The following is a 27,650-nucleotide window of genomic DNA, read 5'->3' on the forward strand; positions in this document are numbered from 1 at the left end:
AGAGAGAGAGAGAGAACAAGAGAGAGAAAGAGAGCAAGAGAGAGTGAGAGAGAGAGAGCGAGAAAGAGCAAGAGAGAGAGAGAATGGGGGGGAGGATTGAAAGAATTCTCTTATACAGTATGACTAGATTTATACAAAATGACTTCTCAATTTCTTGCAGCATGAGAAGTTTTACTAAAAATTCTCTTTAAATCAATTACAGAAGCTAACCTTGCATCAGAAGCAAAATAATATTCTACTGCTTTTTCTTCAACAGGGAAAAGACAAGTTGTACTGTCCACACGAGGGAGATTGCAACTTCCTTTCTTGTCTTTGCCTAGAGCATAAAATTAACTTGAGTCAAAAAGCATGTAAAAATGATGGCCAATATAGAAAATATATATAAATCAACTAAAGTAATTTTTAAAACCCATAGCAACACAAAAGAATTTTAAGTGCTAGGTAGATCATCTTTCTTTCCATGCAAAACAACAGTGAAAAACAAAAAGTATAGGGTGAAATAGCAACTATTAAAAATGCAGAGCAAAGCTGGGTGTTGGTGCCTCACACCTGTAATCCTAGCTACTCTCGGAGGCTGAAATATGACAATCACAATTTGAAGCCAGCCTGGGCAGAATAAATCCATGAAACTCTTATCTCCAAATAAGCACAAAAAAAGCCACAAGTGGAAGGGTGGCTCAAGTGGTAAAGCATGTCTTGAGCCAAAAAAGCTAAGGGACAGCACCCCAACTATCCTGAGTTCAAGCCCCAGTAACGGCACAAGAAGAAAAAATATACATAGTGCATATAACAGTGCTACATTATAAATATTTCACTGTAATATTCTCAGCCATGTAAAAGCTTTATTCTTTATCATTAACTTTTAAAACTGGAAAGTTTATACTAATTTTAATTGAATGTTACATCAACCTTTCTGAACTTAATACATGTAAGTTAATATGCCTATACTTCTCACAGGAATTAAAAATATTAAAATCACAACTGTGCAGTGGAAAATGTGTATGCTGTTACCAGAGCTTGAACTCAGGGCTTTTTACTTGTCTTTCTTCCATATGGTTCAAGCTGTTTTACTTTCCTGTGTAATTATGTTAATAAAATGGCTCAGAGTTTGTATAGCTAAAAGACTTATTTTAAAAACTAACATGTCTAGGGATACAGGTCAGAGATAGAGCATTTACCTCGCATGTGTTAAGGCTCTGGGTTTAATTCCCAGTTACACAAGTAAATATAGAAATAAACTAACTTCAAACATGAACAGTAAAAAAGAATTCCAAATATTGCCAATCAAAATATCAAATGTAAGTGTAAAAGTAAAATATCATGCATAAAGACCATGTAAGCGCATTTCAATTAAAACTAACAGTGAACTGAATGAACAATTCTCTTTCCTTATTCTAAGCATGTAACCTGCATGACCATTTTTGAAACTGAAAAAAAAATGTACAATTTCAACTATTTCCTCAAATATTAGATTTTAATAAAATGAATTACAAAAAGCAGTTTTCTAAATGGGGAAAGCAAACAGACAAAATATAATACTGCAAATTAGAAAAATAAATTGTCAAAATATATTTTCCCATAAAATAAGCAGTTTTAGAGGCTCGGCACATTCATTCACTCCAAAAACAAAGAATTAGTAAAGAATGAACAAAAGAGGGTAAGATTCCTCTCCATCCATGCAATTCCCACCTCTTTCTCCCTGTGATCCCCACCGTGTGAATTTTGATCCAATCTGAGTCCTAGCTAAGGATATACAACAGAAAAAAAAAAACTACTTGTCAGAGAACTCACAAAACAAACCTTTTTCATGTTTATATGTGTGTTTGTGTATGTGCTATATACATATACATGTATACAACCAAAAAGTATTTGTTCTCACTTAAGGAAGATAATTCTTATAGTTACAACACTCAATTTCTACATTTTCCACAAGCACGAGATAAAAGCAGTTTACCTGTCCTATAGAGTATTGGAATGTGATCAGTAGAAAGCTTGTGTTCACTCCGCACACCAATCAATAAGGGGCTACCTCGCCTATAAGAGCAAGATGAATCAGAATGAACTATTTTTATAAAGAATGCACTAGCAACTTAAAATTTTAAACAGTTAAATGTGAAATTTAATACTCAAATTATGTTTTAATTTTTCCTCCAAACTCAACTTTAATTAACAAAATAACTCGGCTGGCAGAGCTATATACCACGCTTGTCTGTTTTCAAACAGCTTTCATTATTCTTTCTCAACTGATAAAATTTAAATTGTATTTGGCTCAAGAAGTAGAGCGCTTGCCTTGAGCTGAAGAGCACAGGGACAGTGCCCAGGCCCCGAGTTCAAACCCCATGACCAACCAAAAAAAAAAATTAAATAGTATTACATAAAGTTTTACTGAAACATATCCGATTGCATTCTTTCACATTAGGATAGCAAGTAGTAACTAAGAGGCTATGTGGCTCAGAAAGCCTAAAATTTTCATTATTCAACCAATACTCCCCCAAAAACCTGCCAACTTCCATTTTAGAATCTTGTTCTCTCTTTTAAGATAAAAATGAAACTTTTTCCAATTGTATAGACTGTCAGCATAAATGAACACATGGCACTTTCTCCTAAATCACCTTTGCCTTCAGATTAAAAGCATCTTTCTCCCCAAATCTTTAAGTGCCTCACTTTATAATCAGTCTAAATGTCTTAGCAAAAGTAATCATGGTACTACTAGCTAGGAATCTGTCTAGAATGTTTCAAAAATATTAAGAAAGCTAATGCTTCGGACTTGAAACTGGAAATTTTTCAATATCTATATTCACAAAGTTACACAGTTCTCCCACAGAAGGCCAATCTTAAATGCCAAAATACATTTGCTTTATTAAGGGACCTTGTTAAAAGTGGCATCACAATAGACAAAAGTAGTATGTGGAAATAAATATACTCTGTAGGAACACTAAAGCCAAGCTGTGAGACCAGGAAAGGGATAAGAAGTTGGGATGCTGCCTCATCAGTACTCAGAAGACTGAGAACTGGGCCCTGGAACAGTTACAAAAGACAAGGCAAAATAAATGTGTAAATTACTATTAATTGGAACTTCTGATGTCTAAGTCACAGTTGAATGGACCTTATGTTTAAGTTAGAGTTGATTGGATCCTATGAAGGTTGAGACAATGTAGGTTTATATTAGCTATGGATTTCAAAAATGTTTGCTGCTTCCCTTCTGCTCCCTAACAATAGGGAGTAAATTATTACTATATACACAAAATATTTCTCATGTTAATGACTGGAATCACAAGATAAATTGACACCTTCTTTCCTGAATGTACCTATAGTAACCTTCCCTGTACTAGTGAACTAAATAAATAGGCTTGCTTACAGGAGTTCAGAGTTCAAGAGCTGGTGAGCCTTTATAACCCTTGGTCCCCAATTGTTTAATTTTTCGCTCCAGTATCCTGTCATGTTGTCCTGGATTATGGAGAGCAACAATACTCATACAAATGTATCTAAGAAAGGGCAGGGCCAGTAAATCCAGTAAAGGATTTGTCCCAAAATACATATAAGAATTCATTCTTAATAGATTTATATGTACCTTGTGCCAACTGCTTGCCCAGGAAAATGAACACTTTTAAATACTAGTGCAAAAGCACCTTCCTATGGAGGCAAAAAAGCAAATAAAAAAGAATTAGCAATACTTAGCATAATCAATTATCAGAAATGAAATGCTGAAAATATACTGTCTTTAGCATAGGAATTTATTGTTCACACAAGTGCTTTTCTTCACTAGTTCACAAACACATTTAAATTATACCTAGACAGCCAGGCACTGGTGTAATCCTAGCTATTTAGGAGGCTGAGACTTGAGGAGCATGGTTCAAAGTCAGCCCAGGCAGGAAAGTCTGTGAGACTCTTATCTACAATTAATTGCCAAAAAGCCTGAAATAGAGCTGTGGCTCAAGTGGGAGAGGGCTAGCCTTGAGCAAAAAAGCTCAGGGGTAGCAATCAGACACCCTGAGTTCAAACCCCAGGACCAGTAGAAAAGAAAAAAGAAAAATTTACCGAGACATTCCTGAGATGTGGCACACAAAAGACCAGCTTCTGTAACCAGGCTCATTTTCAAAGTATGCTTAACAGTTAATAGCTCAAAAAATCGATCAGTTGAAAATTCGCCTTTGTATATGCTACCAAAATTTCTCAATAGATACACCATCTCTCATAATACAAATTCAGTAGGAAGACAGAATTAAAGTTAAACATCCAAAGTTAAACATCCAAAATCCATATTCTGGTCTAGTAATTATACATCACATTACCTTCCTTTTCTTTTTTGTACCAGTCCTGGAGCCTGAACTCAGGGTCTGTGCACTGTCTCTGATCTCCTTTTGCTCAAGGCTAGCACTCTACCATTTGAGCCGCAGCTCCACTTTTGGCTTTTTTTGGGGGGAAGGGGGTCAGGGAGTAGTTTTGGAGGCAAGAGTCTCATAGATTTTCCTGCCTGGGCTGGCTTCAAACTGTGATCCTCAGACCTCAGCCTCCTGAGTAGCTAGGATTATGGGCATGAGCCACCAGCACCTAGATCCTCCCATTCTTTTTGACCTCAAGATTAGAGACATAAATACACATCCCTCACAATGATTAACAATCATCCCACCCTATCAATCAGCCTCCTCAGGGATAATAGTATCTAAAAAGAAGAAAGGAAGGAAGAACATGAGGAGGAGAGCAAAGAACCACTACAGAATGAAGTAGACTTCACAGGGAACAGGAATAAGAATAGGAGTGGAATAGAAAGGCATGCAAATCTGCCTTGTGTAAGAAAAAACAGATCAGTATATTCTGTTTTCCTAACTCCTGCTGTAGATGTCAAAAAATCTAGTGGAGGTGGAAAGGAGGGGTGCATCTTAGTAGAGAAAATGGGAAAGGTCTAAGCTTGGGGAAGAAGGTAAAGGCATCACTATGAACTTGGACTTTTGAAGTGGAATCAAAACAATACTTTTTTGGGGGGGGACTTTTCTTTCTTCTTTGACAATACTGGGGTATGAATTTAGGGTCTCATGCTTGCTTTCTAGGCAGGTGCTCTACCATTTGAGCTATGTCCCCAGGCCTTTTTGCTTTCCAGATTTTTTTGATAGGGTCCTGCTTTTATACTAGAAGCCAGCTTTGGACCTCAATCCTCCAATCTGTGCCTCCCCATGGCTGAAAAAATATAGACATTCCCCTACCACACCAATTATTTATGGAGACGATGGTTGTGTAACTGGCTAACTTCAAGCCACAATACTCTCTATCACAATTTCCCAAAAGGTTGGAATTACAGGCATGAACCATCATGTCTACCTACAAATATAGGGCCACAGAAATGTAGTTTATTGTGCTAGTACAAAAACATGTAGACATTATCTCAGAATAAAGACTACATTTTAAGCTGGGAGCCAATGGCTCACACCTATAAGCCTAACTACTCAGGAGGCTGAGATCTGAGGATTGCAGTTCAAAGCTAGCCCAAGCAGAAAAGTCCATGTTACTCTTATCTCTAATAAACTACTCAGAAAAAGCCTAAAGTGGTGTTGTGGTTCAAATGGTAGAGCATTAGTTTTGAGCACAAAGAGTCTCAGCACCCAGTCTGAGTTTAAGCCCAAGACTAGCAAAAAAAAAAGACATTGCGCTGTTATTGGCTGAAAGCAAGAAAGTGATAAATTCTCCATTGTGTGCCCTGTGTACATGTTTGTGTGTGGTATGGATAAATTTGGATCTGTGTAGTTTGGGGATATAAAGCTTTTCAATCTCATGACCACAAACTATAGTGAACTAAATAGAATTTTAAGTGCTAGTGAAGACAGGTCAATAAGACTCTCAAAATTATTCAAGTTGAATTGTATGCATAGGAAATAAAACATCAAGAAATTAGCACAGTTCCTGATTAACAGATTTCTTTTTCATTAAGAAAGTTCTTCGCAGTTAATGTTGCTATCATTATCTTTAAAAGTGTCGCTTAGCCAAGTCTTGATGGCTCACATTTGTACTCCTATTCAGGAGGCTGAGATCTCAGAATCTCAGTTCAAAGCTATCACAGACAGACAAACCCACAAGACTCTCTTATTTCCAATTAACCAGCTAAAAGCTAGAACTGTAGGTATGGCTCAAGTGTAGAGCACCAGCCGTAAGTAAAAAAACCCAAGTGAAAGTATAAGCTTCAGTATCGACATCAACAGTTTATCTGTATACCAATTGTTGTATAACTCTCTCCACCAATGTAGTAAAACTGATGTCTTGACTTTCCCAGTTGTCATACATGTACTTCACCAGCTTGGCAATTGTTTCTGTATCTGTTTCAGATTCAAAGTCATAGCCTTTGCTTTCCTGCAAGTAGAGGGAAAAGACAAACTTCAGGAAATATCCATGATAACCAAATCCTCTCTACAGAATTTTTTCCTCAAAAATCTCCCTAATATCTAGTATTTTTTTATTGTGAAGATATTGTACAGAAGGGTTACAGTTACATGAGTAAGGTAATGAGTACATTTCGTATAGAGCAGTTACCCCCTCCTTTGTTTTTCCCCTACTTTCCCTTACTTCCTCAACTCCCCAACCCCTCCCTCCCCATCCCCGAAGTTGTAAAGTTTGTTTCCAACATAGTGTCTTACATGTCTCATTGTTACAATAGGTCCACTGTATCCTTGTTTCAGCATTTTGTTATTTCCCTACTCCTACCCAAATTTGAAAAATGTGCATACAAGATGCAAGACACCGAAATCAAATACAGTAACAACAGAAGTTATACCATAGGGGGAAGAACATACAAAAGAAATTTTTTAAATCACATAGTACATTAAAAACAACAGCAACAAAGAAAAAAACCTCTGTGTCCATATCTTGGGGTGCATTTCGGTTAGCATCATCTTATATGGTCACATGTACATAGCTTTTGACCTTTTCTGCTTGTCTGTAAGATTATCCTAGATGTATACTAGTTATTGCAAATAAGGAAAACGACGGGACCTATGTTTCTTTGAGTCTGGCTTATTTCGCTTAATATAATTTTTTCCAAGTCTTTCCATTTCCTAGCAAATGGGGTGGTATCATTCTTTCTGGAGGCACAGAATTCCATTGTATATGTATATATCACAATTTCTTGATCCATTCATCTACTAAGGGACATCTGGAGTTGGTTCCATATCTTAGCTATGGTGAATAATACTGCGATAAACAGAGTTGTGCTGGTAGCTTTAGTATCTAGTATTTTTGAATACTATAATGCATTTACCTAAAATTAAGGTAATCATCTGACTATAGTGACCTCCAGATAAGTTCTATATTGCTGAACACTTTAAAGTTACATAAATATATGCCACATATGAATTAAATAATTAAAATGATATATAAAACACTCAAAGCTGGGTGCCAGTGGCTCATACCTGTAATATTAGCTACTAAGAAGGCTAAGATCTGAGGATTATGGTTTGAAGCCAGCCCAGGCAGTAAAGTCTCTGACACTGTCATCTCCAATTAACCAACAAAAATGTGGAAGCAGAGCTGTGGCTCAAGTGGTAGAACACTCTCCTTAAGCAAAAAAGTTCAAGGATGGAGCCCTGAATCTTAGTTCAAGCTCCAGGGCCAAGAGGAAAAAACAAAAACACTAATTTCATAATAAATATAACAATTCTTTCATTGATGATGCTACCGTACACTCTAGTAAAATTGCCATTAACTATATGTGATTATTTAAGTCTAACTAAAACCCCGTAGAGTTGAAAATCTACTTTTTTTTTTTTTTGGGGGGGGGGGTCCGGTCGTGGGGCCTGAACTCTGGACCTGGGCACTGGCCCTCAGCTCTTCAGCTCAAGGCTAGCTCTCTACCACTTGAGCCACAGCCACTTCCGGCTTTTTTCTTTTTGCTTATGTGGTGCTGAGGAATCGAACCCAGGGCCTCCGGCATGCAAGGCAAGCGCTCTACCACTGAGCCACCTTCCCAGCCCCAAAAATCCAGTTTCTCTGTCATAGTAACTTAACAGTCACTTGTGCCTGGTGGTTACTGCATTAGCATAAATGCACAATGTTGCATCACTGCAGAAAGCTTAATTGGACAGCCCTGAGAAAAAGGAACTTAGAAAGGTACTGACAGCACTTTGTAACAACATAGCACATAACTATTTAGGACATAGATTTTACTTTTAATCTGCTCCAGTTATCATACAGTCTAGAAATATTTTAGTTTTGTGTGTGTGTGTATGTGTTTGAGAGAGAGAGAGAGATACTAGGGAATGAACTCAGGGCCTCACATTTCCTAGATAAGCACTCTACCACATGAGGCACACTTCTTTTTGCCCTTTTACTTTTCACATGAGGCACACTTTTTTTCTTTTACTTTTCAAATACGATCTCTCATACTCTTGGCCAGCCTCAGACCTTGATCTTCATAGCCTGAGATTGCAAGTATGTACCACTATACCTGGCCCTAGAAAACTCTTTTATTAAATACTGAACAAGGTCTATCACAGAGTAAAAGATGTTGTGGGGGCTGAACTCTGGGCCTGGATGCTGTCCCTCAGCTCTTCAGCTCAAGGCTAGCACCCTACCACTTGAGCCACATCACCACTTCCAACTTTTTTCTGCTTATGTGGTGCTAAGGAATCGAAGCCAGGGCCTCCTGCATGCAAGGCAAGCACTCTACCACTGAGCCAACTTCCTAGCCCTAGCTCCAAAAACTTTTATTTTCCCCATGCTGGTGGATCAAACTTAGGTTCTCTCATGTGTTGGTCACTAATAATAAAGTCAAATTATTACTTCTCTCTTTTTTTTTATTTTGTATTTGGTCCGGTCGTGGGGCCTGAACTCTGAGCTGGGCACTGTCCCTCAGCTCTTCAGCTCAAAGCTAGGGCTCTACCACTTGAGCCACAGAGCCACTTCTGGCTTTTTCCTTTCTGCTTATGTGGTGCTAAGGAATCAAACCCAGGGCCTCAGGCATGCAAGGCAAGCACTCTACCACTGAGCCACCTTCCCAGCCCCTTACTTCCCTTTCTTGAGAGGAGGCAGAACTGGGGTTTGTACTAAGGATTTCATGCTTGCTCAGCTGGCACTGTACCACTTGAGCCATGTCAGCACTCTGCTTACTGCTAGTTTGTTTTTTTTTATTGTGAAAATACTGTACAGAGGGGTTACAATTACATGGGCAGGATAGTGAGTACATTTCTTATCAAGCATTGTAGCCTCCTCCTTTGTTTACCCTTCCCAACTGCTAGTTCTTTTGAAGCTAGTCTCATGGACTTTTCTGCTGGCCTCAAACTATCATCTTTTGGACATCAGCCTTATTGTAGCTAGTATTATAGGTCAGGGCCACTGATGCCATTAAAAAAAAAAACAAAACAAAACAGTATTTACATAAGAAAACAGGATTGTTCCAATGCAGTCAGAGAAAAGTCCAACAGATGACAATACCCTTACAATTGTTTTAGGATTACTCAATCTTATGTAGATAACGCTGCACATCCCAACACACCATTTCATGACTCCTATTAAAAGGATTCTCAAGCTAGGCACCAGTGGCCCTTACCTAGAATCCTAGCTACTCAGGAGACTGAGATCTAAAGATCTCAAAGCCAGTCTGGGAAGGAAAGTCTGTGACACTCTTATTTCCAATTAACCACTTAAAAAATAAATAAATAAGCCAGATGCTGGTGCTCACGCCTGTAAGTCTAGCTACTCAAGAGGCTGAGATCAGAGAATCACAGTTCAAAGCCAGCCCGGGCAGAAAAGTCTGTGAGACTCTCATCTCCAATTAACTACCAGAAAATTGGAAGTGGTGCTGTGGCTCAAAGTGTTAGAGCACTAGCCTTGAGCTAAAGAGCTCAGGGACAATGCTCAGGCCCAGAGCTCAAGCACCATGACCAACAAAATAATAATAAATAAAGCCAGAAGCTGTGGACCTGAGACTCAAGTGGTAGAGCACTAACCTTGAGCATAAAACCTCAGGAACAGTGCCCAGGCCCTGACTTCAAGCCCCAGGACTGGCATACACACCAAAGAAAGTATTCTCAAAGATTAGTGTATTCTTTACTTACCAAAAACTTTTTCAAGTCTTTGTAATTGGTGATGATTCCATTATGAATAACAATAAACTCTGTAAGAAATAAAAGTATTAATGACAAAAATTAGAAGCCTGATAAATGCTAGTAATGGCTATTGTTATGAATAGATTTTGTTAAGTCAAAATGTTATAACATACTATCACCTACTTCTCCTGATTAGATACCTACCATCACCTAAATTACAAAATAGTGTATCAGCTATGTGGCTTGTCAGAAGCATACAGTGTTTACAAGGAGTAAATAAAATGAACTGCTGTCTAGAAACATCAATTTCATCTGTGGCTAAACTAGAGTTCCTACATTAATACAGGAAAGGGTCAAGTTTACTGGGCCATTTCCCAAATAAGACATCTGAGGTAAATAACTGTTATCCTCATGTCTCTTTGATTTACTCTTGACATGAGTTTCAAACTAGAACAATTACCTAACTTACAATAAACAAGTATAAGAATCTGCCAAAAATAATGATGCAGCTATTTGGATCTATAACTAACTTTACTTGCTCAAGCAAGCAAATTTCTGAATAATTCCTGAACTGTCACATAAAAATGTTAAAACATCATTCCAAGAGAAAATAATGTTCTCGGGATTATTTTTATCTATTTCTTATTAAATGACAACACTGAAAAGTATAAGGATAATCAAAAGTTGGTAATACAGATTCTTATATATAGCCACTGAAATTATAAATTTAAAATTCATACATCTAAAGAAAAATTACTACTAAATCCAAATTTTTCTTCTTCTATGAAATAGGATCTCACTATGATGCCCGAGCTGGCCTCCAACTTCTGTGTTCAAGTGATCCTCCTTCCTCAGCCTCCCCAGTAATCGGAGTAACAGATATGTGTCACTCAAGCCTGGCTTGAATCTAATTTTGTATCAAATTTTAAAAATGTTATTATACCTAAAGATCTGATTTTGGTTTGAAAGTGAGTGAACTTGAGCTGAATGTATTACAAATTATATAACAAAACAAACATTTTTTAATTGACTTTTAAGAGAGAGAATACCATATCAACACTAAAAATGTTTTATCAGGAATACATGAATTATATCAGGAATACATAATTCACACACTGCATAAATGAGAAAGCTGGATAATGATTTAGGAGAGTCAAGATCTCTATACACTATTTGTCAATGAGTATGAAATTTTCCAGATAGAAAGAAAATTAAAATAACAAAACCATTACTGGCCCCCTGCAATCATCTCAAAGGACAAAGAATCTGTTCAAACCATTATTTTTGTCAGAGCGCTGGGGATGGCTATTAACAGGATTGGGTTCTCCATGAGTTGCCCAACGGGTATGAGCTATTCCAAGGTGGACATCAAATTCTATATCCAAATCCATATCCTGTTGTTCTGAAAAAGAAATTCTGTATTTAATAAAGTTGTAAAAATGCTAGAAGCCATGTTAAGTATAAGTAGTCCTCTGCCTTATCCACAGAAATATGTTTCAAGGTACTCATACATACACAAATGCTATACCTTTTCCATCTTCACTAAGAACTTATCATGCATGCCCTGTGGCCAGAACACTTTAGCCTGAGACGTGACAGGCTGCATTTGGCAGCCTTGGTATATTTTTCTTCTTTCCTTGTTAAGCACAGAACTATTAACTGTCCTATTTATAGGCAGCACTGATGGCTTCCCAATGGCACATCTGAACCTCCAGCAGCAAGCAATGCTCTTGCATTTGGGGCATTACTAAATAAGAGAAAGTTACCTCCATATAAATAGTACTTACCTCCATATAAGTAGTACATAAGTAGTACTACCAAAAAAATACCAATGTATTTAACTAAGTTCCTTCTCTAATTGTTGTGACTTTTTTCAGTACTGAAGAATTTAGTCTTACACTTGCTAGGTACATGCTTTACCACTTGCACCGCATCACAGCCCTTTTCTGCTTTAGTTATTTTTCAGATAGCATACTCATTTTTCTAATTTGTCCATTGCTAGCCTTAGACGTGATCCTCCTACCAACAGCCTCCCACACAGTTTGGATCATACCATCCCCTACTAAGAACATTTTGCTGTTTGAGTTGAGGTATTAGTAACTGTTCTCCCAGTCTGTGCTCAAACCACAATCCTTTCAATTTCTACTTTCTGAGTATGTAAGATTACAGATATGTGCCAATGCACCCAGTACTATGACTATTTTTACAGCTCGGGCTCAATTTAAAGCCAGTCAAGCAATAACAAAATCACTTTTTATTTCTTCCCTTATACTTTAAATATCATCCTCAAAATGGATAGTAAAATATGAGGTATTGGCAAGAGCACAGAACAGGAAAAGGACAAAAAGCAAACTAAGTATATTACTGTGAACTTCTTCATCGAGTGCCTTAACTTTTCCTTTCTTCTTAATGAGTTGGATTTTACAGGCATTAGCTTCCCAATCTTTGTCATTGCCTCCATCAAATCCCACACCTAAATCAAGAAGAAAGAAAGCAAGATTTAGAAAGTAGCTTCTGCTAAAATTATCTATATAAGGCAATTTTTAATTTAAAATTATACTTTCATCTAATTAATTTAACATTTATTGAAAACACATTATGCACCAGTCATGACAGCTGTTCCAGACAAAAACAAAAACAAGGCTGGACTGTGTGGGTCAGCAGACATGCCTAGAAGGCAAAAGGTTGAGGAGGGAAGGAGAGAGGGTAGGAAAATAGAGGAAGGGAGCAAGGAAGGAAGGCAGAGAAGGAGAAAAGCGAGAGATGGAGGCAGGGAGGGAAGAAGAAGGAGGACTCAGTTACTGTTGCCATTTTCCAACAGCCTTTAAAAAAACATTTAAGAAAGGACTAATTGCTACAGAAGTTACTACTTGTACAAGCAATTACCATACATATTTACAAGTTATAATGAAATATTTCAAGTCACAGCTGAAGGAGGATGGAGAAATGAAACAAGGAGGGCGGGGGAGGCATACACCTTAGAAGAAGGATAAAGAGCAACATGAGAAAAGCAACTTTTGAGACTACCTTTTAAGTTGCTAAGGATCTTAAGAATTTATCTTTGAAGAGACAGGAAAGCAATGAGTCATTTCAACAGAAAATACTGCAAAAAACAATTAGCAAACTGTAAAAACAGTGCAGAGGAGAGAGAGGACAAAGCAAAAATGAATAGGCCTGAACGAAAGAATAGCAATGAAGATGGAGAACGTGATCATGAGGACTAGAACTGACTGGATATGCAATGACAGTACAAGACAGTCTAAGATACTTGCTAGGCTCAAAGGAGTTACGAGATTAGGTAACTTAGAGGTAATTAAATACGTTTTGTCATTCTGAAAAAAAATTGTTAGACAATAATGATTATTAAAGGAATGTGGAGGGAATTGAAGGGGTATGGGTGAATAATACAATGTAATCAGTTCAATTCCAAACATTCAAAGGCTGTAACATGTGCTTCCACAGGAAGAAAGCAGGTGGAAACATGAGTCTACACACTTGGGAAATACAGCTGGAAATACACTTTCTTTTTATTTTTGTCGGTGTGGGGCTTGAACTCTAGGCCTGGGCGCTATCCCTCAGCTCTTCAGCTCAAGGCAAGCACTCTACCACTTGAGCTGCAGCGCCACTTCCGGTTTTCTAGACTCCTATTGGAGATAGGAGTCTCAGTCTTTCCTGCCCGGGCTGGCTTTGAACCGAGATCCTCAGATCTCAGCCTCCTGAGTAGCTAGGATTACAGGCGTGAGCCACCAGTGCCCAGCTTGGAAATACACTTTAGAAATAAATAGGATAGCTAGGCACTGGAGGCTCATGTTTATAATCCTAACTACTCAGAAAGCTAAGACCAGAGGATTGTGGTTCAAAGTCATCAGGGGCAGAAAAGTCTATGACATTCATCTCCAATTAACCACCAAAAAACCGGAAGTAGCGCTGCAAAAGTGGTAGTGTCAGCCTAGAGTAAAAATAATGAAGGGACATTGAGTACCCAGGCCCCGAGTTTAAGCCCCTCTACCAACAAAGGGGAAAAAAAAATAAGAAGCAGGCTGGGAAGGTGGCTCAGTGGTAGAGCGTTTGCCTTGCATGCATGAGGCCCTGAGTTTGATTCCTCAGCACCACATAAGCAAAAAGAAAAAAGCCGGAAGTGGCACTGTGGCTCAAGTGGTAGAGCACTAGCCTTGAGCTGAAGAGCTGAGGGACAGCACCCAGGCCCAGAGTTCAGGCCCCACGACCAGACCCCCTCCCCAGCCAAAAAAATAAGAAGCTAAGTGTGGTGGCTCCTGCCTGTATTCTTAGCACTTTGAGAGGCTGATGTACTTTGAGATCTGCCCAAGCTACACAGTAAATTCCAGGCCAGCACAGCAAGAATCTTTATCAATAACTTTTAAAAAATGCTACAGGGCCAGGCTCGGTGGCTCATACCTATAATCCTAGCTACTCAGGAGGCTAAGATCTGAGAATTACGGTTTGCAGCCAGCCCTGGAATGCAAATCTTTGAGATTCTCATCTCCAATTAACTAGAAAGCCAGAAGTGGAGTTGTGGCATAGCAGCAGAGAACTAGCCTTGAGAAAAAAACTCAGGGACAGGGCCAAAGCCCCGAGTTCAAACCCAGGACTAGCATGCACATACACTCATGCACGCAACAAGTTAAAAAAAAAAAAAAAGTAGAGCTGGGAAGGTTACTCAGTGTAGTGTTTGCCTTGCATGCATGAGGCCCTGGGTTTGATTCCTCAGCACCACATAAGCAGAAAAAGCCAGAAGTGGAGCTGTGGCTCAAGTGGTAGAGCACTAGCCTTGAGCTGAAGAGCTGAGGGACAGCGTCCAGGCCCAGAGTTCAGGCCCCTCATCGACAAAAACAAAACAAACAAAAAAACCACTAACAGATGAAAGAAAGGGAAGGTAGATATATAGACATGTATTATAAATTGCAATATATGGGAGTATGGGAAAAAGGTATGTCAGCGCTCACCCATAAAAACACAAAGTAACACAGTGGGCTGAAGAAATAACCTTAAAGATATTCCTTATTTTTTTTAAAAAAAACCCAAAGCATACAGAAAACAAATAGCATCCACATGGGAAAGATACATTGCCAGAAAAGGAAGGAAAACATTAATAACAAAGGACTTGTAGGATTGAATTTTCATCACTGAGCAGTTAAGGAAGTTAAATGCACAATATGAAGCATACTAAATGTAAAATGTAAAATGTGAAGTGTACAGAAAAGGGATGTGTCGCTGCTACTCTTAGAACTCCCTACTTGGCCGGGCGCTGGTGGCTCACGCCTGTAATCCTAGCTACTCAGGAGGCTGAGATCTGAGGATTGCGGTTCAAAGCCAGCCCGGGCAGGAGAGACTGTGAGACTCCTATCTCCAATAAACCACCAGAAAACCGGAAGTGTCGCTGTAGCTCAAGTGGTAGAGCGCTTGCCTTGAGCTGAAGAGCTGAGGGACAGCGCCCAGGCCGAGAGTTCAAGCCCCACAACCGACAAAAAAAAAAAACAAAAGAACTCCCTATTTCCAAATTTGGCCCTTGGCTGGTATCTGGGGGCTTGAGTCTCAGAATTCCCATCATCCTCAAGGAGTAAGAATGGTTCATTATATCTTTGTTTTGTGCAACTATTCAGTCTGTCCCAAATACCTGCTTTATCCTGGTGAATCAGGAATTTTGTTGCATGCTAAACATATGGTAATTATGGGACCAGATCCAATAAAATCCTTGGGCACTAAGTTACTAATGAGTTCCCTTCACAAGTGACACTTCATGTGCTATACAACTCATTGTTAAGGACGTTGTAAGTACCACACACTGGAAGTTCTTGAAAGCTCATGCCTAGTTTCTTCCTCATTTCACATCATATATCTGTTGCTTTTGCTGATATTGCTTTGCATTACTTTGCTGTAATAAACTGTAGCTATGAGTTAACTATATGCTGGGTCTCATAAATCACCCTGGGGAATGATGGAATCTGAGGATCTTATGACTCTCAGACTTACCCTCTTCCATGATAAAAAGTAATGAAAGGCAGAATTTGTAGAGTAAGACTTTAGAATTTGCTCCCATAAAAATGCCTGTGTGATTTGTGTTTTTACAGTAAAGATCATCTCAGAAGCAATGCTACACATAGATAGCAACACTGTTGAAACACATAAACCCTTTAAACATGAAAAAAAGACAAAAATTCTTCACACTGGAATCTATAACACAACAGACATTGCTAGAGTCAAATAAGAAAAAAGAATAAATTCAACAATCAAGCACACCCATAAGACATTTAAAAGGAAATACCAGCAGAATCATATCCTCTGTATTCCAGTCTCTGAAGGCCTTTGATTAGGGTCTCTAAGATTTCTCGTCTTGTGCGAGGAACATGGTAGTTTAAGTAAGCAAATATACCTGCAAACAAACATTTAACAGAAAACTCTGATTAGTGAATAATTGACATAATTATGTTTAGGATACATAAAATAAAAAGCTAAATCCTTTTTTGTGTGCCTGTATGTGGCACTGAAGTTTGAACTCAGGACCTCATACTTGGTAGGTAGGCCTTCTACATTTCAATAGTCAGTCCTTTGCGTTATTTTCAAACAGATATCATGTTTTTCATTTATCCTCTATTTACAACTCCTGCATAGATAGGACCAAAGGACTGTACCACCATGCTTAAGTCTCAATAGCTTTTCACCATCATCTTTGCAATCTCTGCCTTTTGAGCAGCTAGAATACATGCATGAACCACCACATTTTCCCTCTTCATTTTTGTTTTAAAAAAGTCTTCATTTCAAATTGTTTATTTTTTTGGGTCCGGTCATGGGGCCTGAACTCTGGGCCTGGGCACTGTCCCTCAGCTCTTCAGCTCAAGGCTAGTGCTCTACCACTTGAGCCAGTGCCACTTCCGGCTTTTTTATTTTTGCTTATGTGGTGCTGAGGAATCGAACCCAGGGCCTCAGGCATGCAAGGCAAGTGCTCTACCACTGAGCCACCTTCCTAGCCCTCAAATTGTTTTAAAACAAGTGAAATTTTTCAAAGGTAAACTTCTTGTACGTATGTCGAAATAAATGTTTAGTGTGTATGTGTGTGCACGTGCAAGTGTACTATGTCAGTTTTGGGGCTTGAACTCAAGACATGAGCCCTGTTCCTGAACTCTTTTGCTCAAGGCTAGAATTGTGCCACAGCTCCACTTCTGACTCTGTGTGTATGTGTGCTTATTTGGAGACAAATCTGTGCATATATGTGCGTACATGCGTTTATTTGGAGACAAGTATCACTGGAGTTTCCTTCCCAGCTGGCTTCAAACCACAATCCTCAGAGCTCAGCCTCAGAGTAGCTAGATTTAAGAGACATGAGCAACCAGGACGTGGCTATGTTCAGTGCTTTTAAAAGAAGCTTATAAGGGTGGTAACTTATTTTTTTTGACTGTCATTTTGCCAAGTAAAATTTTTAAAAATTACCAAATTTAGCCAACCACCAGTGATTCACACCTGTAATCCTAGCTCTTCAGGAGGCTAAGATGTGAAAATTGTGGTTCAAAGCTAGCCTAAGCAGAAAAGTACATGAGATTCTCATCTGCAATCAATCACCAAAAAGCCAGAAGTACAGCTGTGGCTAAAAGAGGTGGCACATTAGCCTTGAGCTTTAAAAAGCTCAGGGACAGCACCCAGGCCCAAAGTTCAAGCCCCAGTACTGGCCCTGGTCGTACTCATGCACACACATGTGCACTCACGCACGCACACACACGCACACACATACACACATAAACTATATATGATTGAGAGTTTCACCTGGTGGTAAAGCAAAATCCTAAGTTCAATGACCAAAGAAAACAATATACAGAACATAATTCTTCCACAACAATACTACAGCTGGTTGGGTCTGGCATCCCAAATGCTCAGGTTGAGAGGCTGACCAAAAGGCTGAAAATCACTGTTGAGAGACCCACTAAAATTAGTGCCTAACTCTAAACTGGAGAAAGAAAGAAAGAAAGAAAGAAAGAAAGAAAGAAAGAAAGAAAGAAAGAAAGAAAGAAAGAAAGAAAGAAAGAAAGAAAGAAAGAAGGGAGGGAGGGAGGGAGGGAGGGAGGGAGGGAGGAGGGAGGAAGGGAGAAAGAAAGAAAGAGGGGGAGGGAGGGAGGAGAAGGAAGAAGGAAGAAAGGAAGGAAGAAAGGAAGGAAGAAAGGAAGGAAGGAAGGAAGGAAAGGCAGGCAGGCAAAACAATCCAGGTGCTGGTGATTCATGCCTGTAATTCTAGCTGTTCAGGAGGCTGAGATCTGAGAATCATGGTTCAAAGTCAGCCCAGGAAAATAAATCTGAGTTATCTCCAATTAACCATCAAAAAATGTAAAATAAGTGTGGCTCAACTAGTCGAGTGCCAGCCTTGAGTGGAAAAGCCAAGACAGAATATGAGGCAGAGTTCAAGCCTCAGTATGTAAACACATGCATGCGTGTGTGTGCATGTGTGTATTGTGTGTGCCAGGGCCAATACTAGGGCTTGAACTTAAGGCTTGGGTGCTGTCCCTGAGATTTTTTGCTCAAGGTATGTCCTCAAACATGTCATTAAATCAGCTTTTTATTCTACCACCAGGCCTCACTTTTCCCTTCTGTAAAATGAACTTTGAGATGATACAACATTCCCCAGGAAGCACCAAGTTATAAACATAGATTCAGCAGCACTATTTTCTAAATAGGAAAGGAAACTATAGCTGGGCACCAGTGACTCACACTTGTAATTCTAGCTATTCAGGAGGCTGAGATCTAAGATAGTGTTGTCAAAGCCAGCCCAGGCAAGGAAGTCCATGAGACTCTTATCTCCAATAAACTACTCAGAAAAGGCCAGAAGTAGCACTGTGACTCAAGTGGTAGAGCACTAGCCTTGAGCACAAAGAGGCTCAGGGACAGCACCCAAGCCCTGAATTCTAGCCCCAAGACTGGCAAAATGAAAGAAAACTATGACTGATTCACAACACCTATGAGGCATACTAACACAAAGGCTGTATTTGCTACCTCTGATAGTCTAGGTATTGTACAATACCCCTTAGCTCATTATCTGTGATATTTGAGGCCTCCTTCATTTGCTTTGAAGCCATTTCTGATGGCCCTGGCACTTTTTTTTTTTGCTAGTCCTGGACTTGAACTCAGGACCTACGCACTGTTCTTGAGCTTCTTTTGCTCAAGACTAGCACTATACCACTTGACCCACAGTGCCACCTCCAGCTTTTTTTGTTTATGTGGTATTGAGGAATCGAACCCAGGGCTTCATGCATGCTAGACAAGCACTCTACCACTAAGCCACCTTCCCAACCCCTCTGGCACTTTCTCATACCTGACAGACTATACCTCTCTTCTGTGCCTCAGTTCTTTGTAACACCACTTACATGATTTTGAAAGCTCTTTAACTACAAAACTAAAGCTGAAATCCTGGCAAAAGAGCATATTGCTTTCAGAATATATTATTAAGGATTAATAACAAGTAAAAATATTAAGAACATTCTTCTACAAAGCCACATTATCTTGCACACCTAAGATGGTAATAAGGTTTTCATCACTACCTAACACAATGTTTACATTCAAATTTTTCCTACTACCAAAAAAAAATCCTTTTACAGCAGTTTTGTTTATTCAAAGATCTAAAAAGGATCACCCCTCACATTTGGTTGCTAAGCCCATAAGTCTCTGATACCTGAATTTGCACCCCCTCAGCTGCCCCATTTTCCCCAAAACAAGGCATGACCAATTTTCTTGATGAGTGTCACACCTCCAGGTTGTATCCAACTGTCTCCAAAATGTTATCTAACCAGTTCCTCTAACCCCTGAATTTCCAGCAAAATGGATCAAAAGACTTGATAGTCTTAGGTTAAGAACTAAGCCAGGCATTGATGGCTCACCCCTATAATCCTAGCTACTCAGGATGCTGAGATCTCAGGATCATGGTTTCAAGCCAGCTAGGGCAGAAATGTCCATGAGACACTTATCACCAATTAACCATCTAAAAACCAGAAGGGGCACTGTGGCTCAAACTGGTAGAGTGACAGCCTTGAGTGAAAAACCTCAGGGCCAGCACCCAAACCCTTAGTTCAAACCCCATGACCAATGGAGGGGGGGAACTAGAGTACAAACAAGAATGGTTCCAGGAGTGTATGTATATTGTCTAGTCATCCCCTATTGATGAGGGTAGGATTCATCACTGGTTTCAAGTAAAGACAATCAGATTACTAAATCTATGAAATTCTGAAACACCTTCAGAATCCTTTGTAGGTTTAGAGACTGATAGCACTGATCTAAAGATATGAATGTTTTCTTTCTCTGTGATCCATTAAATAATGGTGTATTCTCCAATTAGGAATCTTAGACTCAATGAAATAGCATCTATTATATTACAACTTAAAAATGCTTTTTATTTGATAAAAGTAGCATTACTGCAATAATCATTATTGTCATTTTTTGGTTTGCTACTGAGAGGGGTGGGGGAAGGAGGAGGAAAGAGGATACAGAGGTGCAAGCAACGTTTTTCCTTCTAAAACTGGGCAGGAGCTGAAAGCAATAAAAGGATGAAGGAGGGGCTGGGAAGGTGGCTCAGTGGTAGAATGCTTGCCTTGTATGCATGAGGCCCAGGGTTTGATTCCTCAGCACCACATAAGCAGAAAAAAACAGAAGTGGCACTGTGGCTCAAGTGTAGAGCGCTAGCCTTGAACTGAATAGCTGAGGGACAGCACCCAGGCTTCACACTTCAGGCCCCACGACCGTCAAAAAAAAAAAAAGGATGAAGGATACCAAGAAAGAAATTTTCTAAGATGGAAGTAATACAGCTGGGAGAAGATAGGATAAGGGATTTGCTTAAACAATATCTACTTAGGAAAATCAGAACTAATAAGTCAGTCTGTCAGTTTTCTAGACCTGCTTTTAGAACTATCAGTCCAAGACAGTTCATTAGCTAAAATAAGGGGATTATCTGTCATCTCAGAGTGGTTAGAAAAGTATAATGGCAGCAAATCACTAGCTACCACACAAGGTGCTTTCATAGGGATGCTAGTCAGAAAAGAAATCACTAGTTCAATCTTTATTTTCAGATCTCTGACCTAGCATATCAAACTTTCAAATGAACAGATCTTCTCAAGGCAACTATGAAAGTCTGGAAATCTATGGGATAAATGCTTCAGTATCTCACACAGAAGCTGGATGAATAGAGACACTGTCTACCCCCAGACAGGCATGGGCTTTCAGTGTAAATTTTCTTATTTATGACTCATACTTGGGATAAAATTTTCCTTTGGTGAAGCAGATGTTTGTACTCCATGTATCATTCTCCAAGAACAGGAACTGAATGAACTCCTTGACACTCACCAGTCTAGAACTCAAACCATCATTTAAGATTCTACGTTTCTAATCACACGCTCCCTCTCAGTCTTCCTATATCATGTTTCCCAAAAGAAAAACATGCATTTTCTCTCAGCTTTCAGAGTTCATCTCTCTCTCCCATTCTCTATGACCTCTCACCTCAGATGACTTTTCATCATCCTGCCATGTCAGCCCCCTCTGGGTCCACTGTGCTTAATCCTGAGCCCCACACCTGTACTGGACCGTGAAACACATAGAACTCATTCATCTACTACTGTCCACTTTCTTATGAGCCCTTCCAATTGCTAAGCAATCCCATTCTCTTGTCCAACTTCCAAACTTTCCCCATATATTACTTTTTTTTTTTTTTTTTTTTGCCGGTTGTGGGGCCTGAACTCTGGGCCTGGGCACTGTCCCTCAGCTCTTCAGCTCAAGGCTAGCACTCTACCACTTGAGTCACAGCGCCACTTGCAGCCTTTTCTGCACATGTGGTTCTGAGGAATTGAACCCAGGGCCTCATGCATGCAAGGCAAGCACTCTACCACTGAGCCACCTTCCCAGCCCTATATTACTATTTTTTGTGTACAAGTACTGGAGCTTGAACTCAGAGCCTGGGCACTGTCTCTGAGCATTTTTGCTCAAGACTAGTACTCTACCATTTGAGCCACAGCTCCACTTAACAGCTTTTTTTGGTAGCTAACTGGATATAAGAATCTCATAAACTTTCTTGCTCATGATACTCCTATCTCAGTTTCTTGAGTAGCTAGGATTACAGGCATAAGGTACCAGCACCTGGCCCATATATTATTTCAGAACTTAGAATATTACTATTCTCAAATTTCTCATTTTCTCTTCTTTCTCACTTTTAGTAGATATGTACTATAGAACTGAAGCCTTTATCTTCAATTCAACAACTGAATACTCTAACTCTAATCCTTTCTGAATTGCTAAAAAAAAAAGAGAGACATATTCCACATACTACCTTCTGAAACTGATCTCTCTTACCTACAATTTTATTTACACTTTTTAAAATTTTAATTTTATTGTCAAGTGATGTACAAAGGGGGTTACAGTTATATATATAAAGTAGTGAGTACATTTCTTGTCAAACATTGTTTATCCCCCCTCGTTCTTCTCTTGATAAATGTTTCTCCAACCCTATAAATATTCAATCTTTTGTAGATTAAAGTTTCATTGGTCAATGTTCTAGAACAATTTTTATTTAGAGTATTTAGAATATAAAATCACACAATGGGCACTCTGTAGTAAATAATCAGGTCAGAAACCACTCAACTTTTCAAAACTCTCAGAGGACTTCTAAACTTCATTATTACTCACTGACCTTTTCCTCCACAAAACTCAAGCCTTTCTACTTTCATATATGGGATTAACAATGACTTCTTCATATTCAAGTGCAACAATCTTCTCTGAAGCATTAAACATGAATGACTCAGACTGGGAGTGCAGCTTAATGCATCATTCTTGGCTACCATTCACAAGGCCCTCAGTTCAATCCCCCACACTGAAGTGAGAAGTAGGAATGTAGAAGAAACAGAGTAGGAGAGAAATGGAGAGAAACAGAAAGAAGAAAAAAGAAAACCTACAAACGCCCTTTTTCTACCTTTGTAGACTATGCAATGATAAAACAATTCCACTAATTAGACCAAGCAAAAGTCTGATTATAAAATCAGCTCTACTTCTGCCACTACCCACTATACAACTGTCCTTTGGTTTCTTTCCTTGCACTTTTATTTCTTCCTTCAACTTCCTTCTTCCTTAATGAGTAACTCATCATTGTACACTAATCCCTACCAACCAACACCTTCTCTGAAGAGTCCTGCCCAATCATCTAGAATATTCTTGGTCTCACATAGATATCCCAAGTCCAGAGCACTCCTGCCTGAACTTCTACAGTAGTCTATGAAATGGCAATGAATAAGGATGTGCATTCACTTTGCTTCCTCTGACCAGAGAGCAATTCCTTGAAGGCAATACCTTGTTTTAGTCACCTCTCCACAGAATGCCAATGCATAAAGGCCATCTTCATAGTATATTCTAATATTTTCTAGATACCCGACCATACACAGTCAAAATTTGCAGCTTCTAAAAAGATTCAACAAGCATCTTAAAAAGTTATGAAGTGAAAAAAAAGATTTCATAATGAAAAGTTCAAAAGATACCAAGTTTAGCAAAGTAATCAGGTTTGTCTTTGGAGTTTTCTGGAATCTTTTTGTGAATCTCCTAGAACTCTTTTTTTTTTTTTTTGTCGGTCGTGGGGCTTGAACTCTGGGCTTAGGCGATGTCCCTGTGCTCTTCAGCTCAAGGCGAGCACTCTACCGCTTGAGCCACAGTACCACTTCCGGTTTTCTAGCGGTTTATTGGAGATAAGAGTCTCGAGAACTTTCCTGCCCAGGCTGGCTTTGAACCTTGATCCTCAGATCTCAACCTCCTGAGTAGCTAGGATTACAGGCGTTGTGCCACCGGCGCCCGGCTTCCTAGAACTCTTATGTTACAAGACCTTCCACCTTCTGCTTCTCATTACTAGCATCTATTTACTTCTCCCATTTTAGGAAACAAAATACAGGAAATGCTTATTAGGCAATTAATTATCTTCTCTTACAACTTTATATCCAATATGATATCTAAGGATGTTACTAGTACTGGTTTTATGACTCATTCCAGCAACCAGTTTCAAAATCCTTCAATTACCTCCAAGACCATTAGACAGTATAATTACAAAAAAAAAAAGGATTTGATTTCCAAATACATTGTTTTATCTTATTTTGAAAGCAGGCATTACTAGAGTTTGAACTCAGGGCCTCAAGTTTACTAGATAGGCTTGCTACCACTTGAACCAGGCCATACTAAACCCACTCCCGCACCCACCCCCTTTTTGGTACTTACTTTTCAAATATGGTCTTGGGTTTTTGACTATGCTGGCCTTAGCCATCTTCCTACTTATGCCTTCCACAAAACTGTTATCACAGTTATGAGCCACTAGACCTGACTTGTTTGCTGAGATAGAGTCTTGATAACTTTTTGCCTACTGTGGCCTGCAATCTTCTGGATATCTGCCTCTTGAGTAGCTGGCATTATAGGTGTGAGCCATCCCTCTTATCCCTTTGTAAGATACTTTTAAATTGCAAGTCCCCTTGCAGCTTTTTTTTTTTTTGGGGGGGGTCCGGTTGTGGGGCCTGAACTCTGGGCCTGGACACTGTACCTCAGCTCTTCAGCTCAAGGCTAGCACTCTACCACTTGAACCACAGCGCCACTTCCGGCTTTTTTCTTTTTGCTTATGTGGTGCTAAGGAATGGAACCCAGGGCCTCATGCAAGAGCTCTACCCAGCCCCCCTAGCAGCTTTTGAGCAAAATCTCAGTTGCAAAACTCCAAAAATCAAAAGAGTATAATTCATTTACTTAATAATCAGAAAAACAATTTATGAAAAGCTAGTAGACATTTAAGTGACCTGATATTTGATACTTCAGCAAAACTAAAGCCATCTGGGTACCACTCACACCTATATTCCAAGCTACTCAGGAGGCTGAGATTTGAGAATCAAGGTTCATAGCCAGCCTAGCAAACAAATCCTGAAAATTCCTATCTCTAATTAACTTGAAAAAAGTCAGAAGTGGAAACATGATTCTATGAGTGTGAGGCCCTGAGTTCAAACCCAAATATAGACACAAAAACAAATACACAAAGACCATAAAAAGAAAAAAACTATTTCTTAGCATAAAGAATAAGCCAGGATTGGTGGCAAATGCCTATAATCCCACATGCTAAGAAGGCTGAGGGCAGGAGGTTTAGTATGTTGTAGGCTAGCCTGGATAATTTAACAAAACTCAGTCTCAAATTAAATAAAAAGGACTGGGAACCGGGCACTGGTGCCTCACCCTTTAATCCTAGCTACACAGGAGGCTGAGATCTGAGAATTACAGTTCAAACCAGCCCAAGTGGTTAATCTCCAGTTAACCACCAAAACGCTGGAAGTAGAGCTATGGCTAAAGCAGTAGAGGCTAGCTGTGAGAAAAACAACTTGAGTTCAAGCCCCAGGACTAGCACAAAAATTAATAACAAACAAATGTGGGAGGAAATTAATTGCACATATCTTATTTTTGAATTTTTCATTAGAGAGGAAATTTTGAGTACTATTCTGGAATTAAGCACAACTATGGGCTAGTTAAAGCTAGACGTTGGACATGCCTCAAATTGTCTGGCCTATTTATTCTTCATAATCTTATTTCCTTACCAGTAAAACTTTTGCCTAACGGTTACCTTGACTGGCTATATAAAAATTCCCAGCACTTCAGACACCACCCTAAAATTCTTCCTTATCTGAGCCCATCTCTAAACCAGATCTGATTTTCTTCTTCTATAATACCTCAACATCCTTTCTTCCTGGAGCAAGATGAGGAAATAACCTGCAACCAGGATGTCAGGGTACTACACACACACACACACACACACACACACACACACACACACACACACACACACACACACACACACACACACACACACAATTAGTCACTAAAGAACAGTTAAGTAACCTGCAACCAGAATGTCAGGGTACTACACACACACACACACACACACACACACACAATTAGTCACTAAAGAACAGTTAATTACCAAATGAAGCACACTGGCATTTAACCAGTTTGAAAATTCTCTATATTACAACACTAATTTAAATCATGTGTTTTACAAAACTTTTCTACTTAGACACAGCAAAAGTATAACTGATTCTGAAGCCAACTCTAATAATTGCAGTAAGCTATTTATAGGTGTTTCTGTTTTTGTGGGTTTTTTTAATCTACTCTAAATTTAAACCTGTTCCTCACTTCCAGAAGCTGAAATTAACATAAAGTGAATACAGGGGGACAAAAGACATTAATCAGTACAATCTTACCCAGTTTCTTCATGTCAAAGGCTACACAGTTAACTTTCCCAAACAACTCCATTACCACCTTACCTCTCTTTAAAAAGTGTTTTGAGTTCCAGAAGGTAACATCAATGGTCAATTTCAAAAAAGAAAAGCAATTTCAAAAAGAAAAGACAAATTTTAAAGTATAATGTCACGTCGGATGTCATTCACACAACCCCTTTCAGCAACACTTTTAGATGATAATAAAAAGAACTCTCAACACATGGAATACAGGGATCTCTTAATGTTCTAGAAAAGCCATTGGTTAAATTCTTTGAAGTGACTATTTGAAATGGGTACCCATCGCAAATGATAGACGATAAATATTACTCATAACTAAGCATGTTTCCCCTAAGTACATGCAAATAACCCAGGATGTGTGGTCTGTTCCCAGGAACAGTTCTGAACCTCTTCCACGCAGGGATCAGGCAGTTCTCAGCCCGCTTCTCTGAGCTATCGATTGGTGAGGCTTTCTGGGGAGGCGGGGAGTGGCAGGAAGTAAGATGCTATGCATAAATGCCATTGTGATAGGACCCCGGTTAGTTCCAGAGGGCCTGTCAGGACGGCGGCGGCTGCAATCCGCTTTTCCTCTCGCAGAATGAAGGCTAAGTTTGCGGATGCCACCCTCGGTTTCACAGGTTGCCTCGCTCCCCTCCTGGAGGCCCATTTCCAAGGCGCCCCGTCCACACCTCGGTGTCTCCGGCCCGAGAGCACGAGCTGCCTCTGTCCGCCGCGCTCGGCTCCTTCCCGGTGCAGCCCGCCCCCGGCCCCGCTCAGAGGCCCACCCAACCTCCCAGGTGTCTTCTGGGGACCCCCACCTCCCGCGGCTGCGGCCGCAGCCGCCGCTCAACGCCCCCTGCCCATCCCAGACACGCGCCCGGCCTCGGCAGCGCCGCGGGCCTCGGCGACGCGCTCCGCACCTCAGGACCGCCCGGCAACACGCCCCCACCCGAGGTCCCCTTACCGCACATGCTGCCGGAGGCGCGGCCCGCTGGGCGATGGGGAGAGCGGCTAGCGAGACCCGGAGTGCACACACGAGCGCAGCGACGAGGAAGGAGCTCCGGAGTCTGGGCAGGCGACCACACGACTCCCTCCGGGATGCGGCGGCCGGAGCAACGACAAACCTCCGCCTCCCGGGCTCAGCCCCCAACCGCCGCCGGCCCCGCCCCCCAGCGCGCACCGCGCCGCCGCAGGCAAGCCCCATTGGGCCGTGTCCGCGCTACTCACGGTAGGTCCCGCCTCCCCGCGCCGCCCCGCCCCCTGGGCCCACGTAGGCGCTGGATTACTAGCGGTGGAGACGTGGCAGCGGCTCGTGGCTGCATCCGTCTGAAGTTCCTGGAGCCGCCCGCCTCGAGGCAGCTCACCAGGA

At 40.2% G+C, this 27,650-nt stretch overlaps 1 protein-coding gene across 1 annotated transcript in view; it reads right to left on the minus strand.

Annotated features, from left to right (window-relative positions):
* Positions 1 to 27,387, minus strand: part of Gfpt1 (glutamine--fructose-6-phosphate transaminase 1) — a 51,907-nt gene extending 24,520 nt beyond the window's left edge. The window contains exons 1-9 of the mRNA XM_013022558.1: positions 27,246 to 27,387; positions 16,312 to 16,419; positions 12,394 to 12,501; positions 11,305 to 11,430; positions 10,038 to 10,096; positions 6,205 to 6,339; positions 3,572 to 3,633; positions 1,955 to 2,034; positions 211 to 316 (exon numbers count right to left, since the gene is read on the minus strand). Coding sequence (XP_012878012.1) covers positions 211 to 316; positions 1,955 to 2,034; positions 3,572 to 3,633; positions 6,205 to 6,339; positions 10,038 to 10,096; positions 11,305 to 11,430; positions 12,394 to 12,501; positions 16,312 to 16,419; positions 27,246 to 27,252 — 791 coding nt within the window. The 5' untranslated portion in view covers positions 27,253 to 27,387. The remainder of the gene's footprint in view (positions 1 to 210; positions 317 to 1,954; positions 2,035 to 3,571; positions 3,634 to 6,204; positions 6,340 to 10,037; positions 10,097 to 11,304; positions 11,431 to 12,393; positions 12,502 to 16,311; positions 16,420 to 27,245) is intronic.
* Positions 27,388 to 27,650: the final 263 nt, after the last annotated feature.

This window comes from Dipodomys ordii, unplaced genomic scaffold (genome assembly GCF_000151885.1).
Source record: "Dipodomys ordii isolate 6190 unplaced genomic scaffold, Dord_2.0 Scaffold63, whole genome shotgun sequence".
NCBI classification, from domain to species: domain Eukaryota; kingdom Metazoa; phylum Chordata; class Mammalia; order Rodentia; family Heteromyidae; genus Dipodomys; species Dipodomys ordii.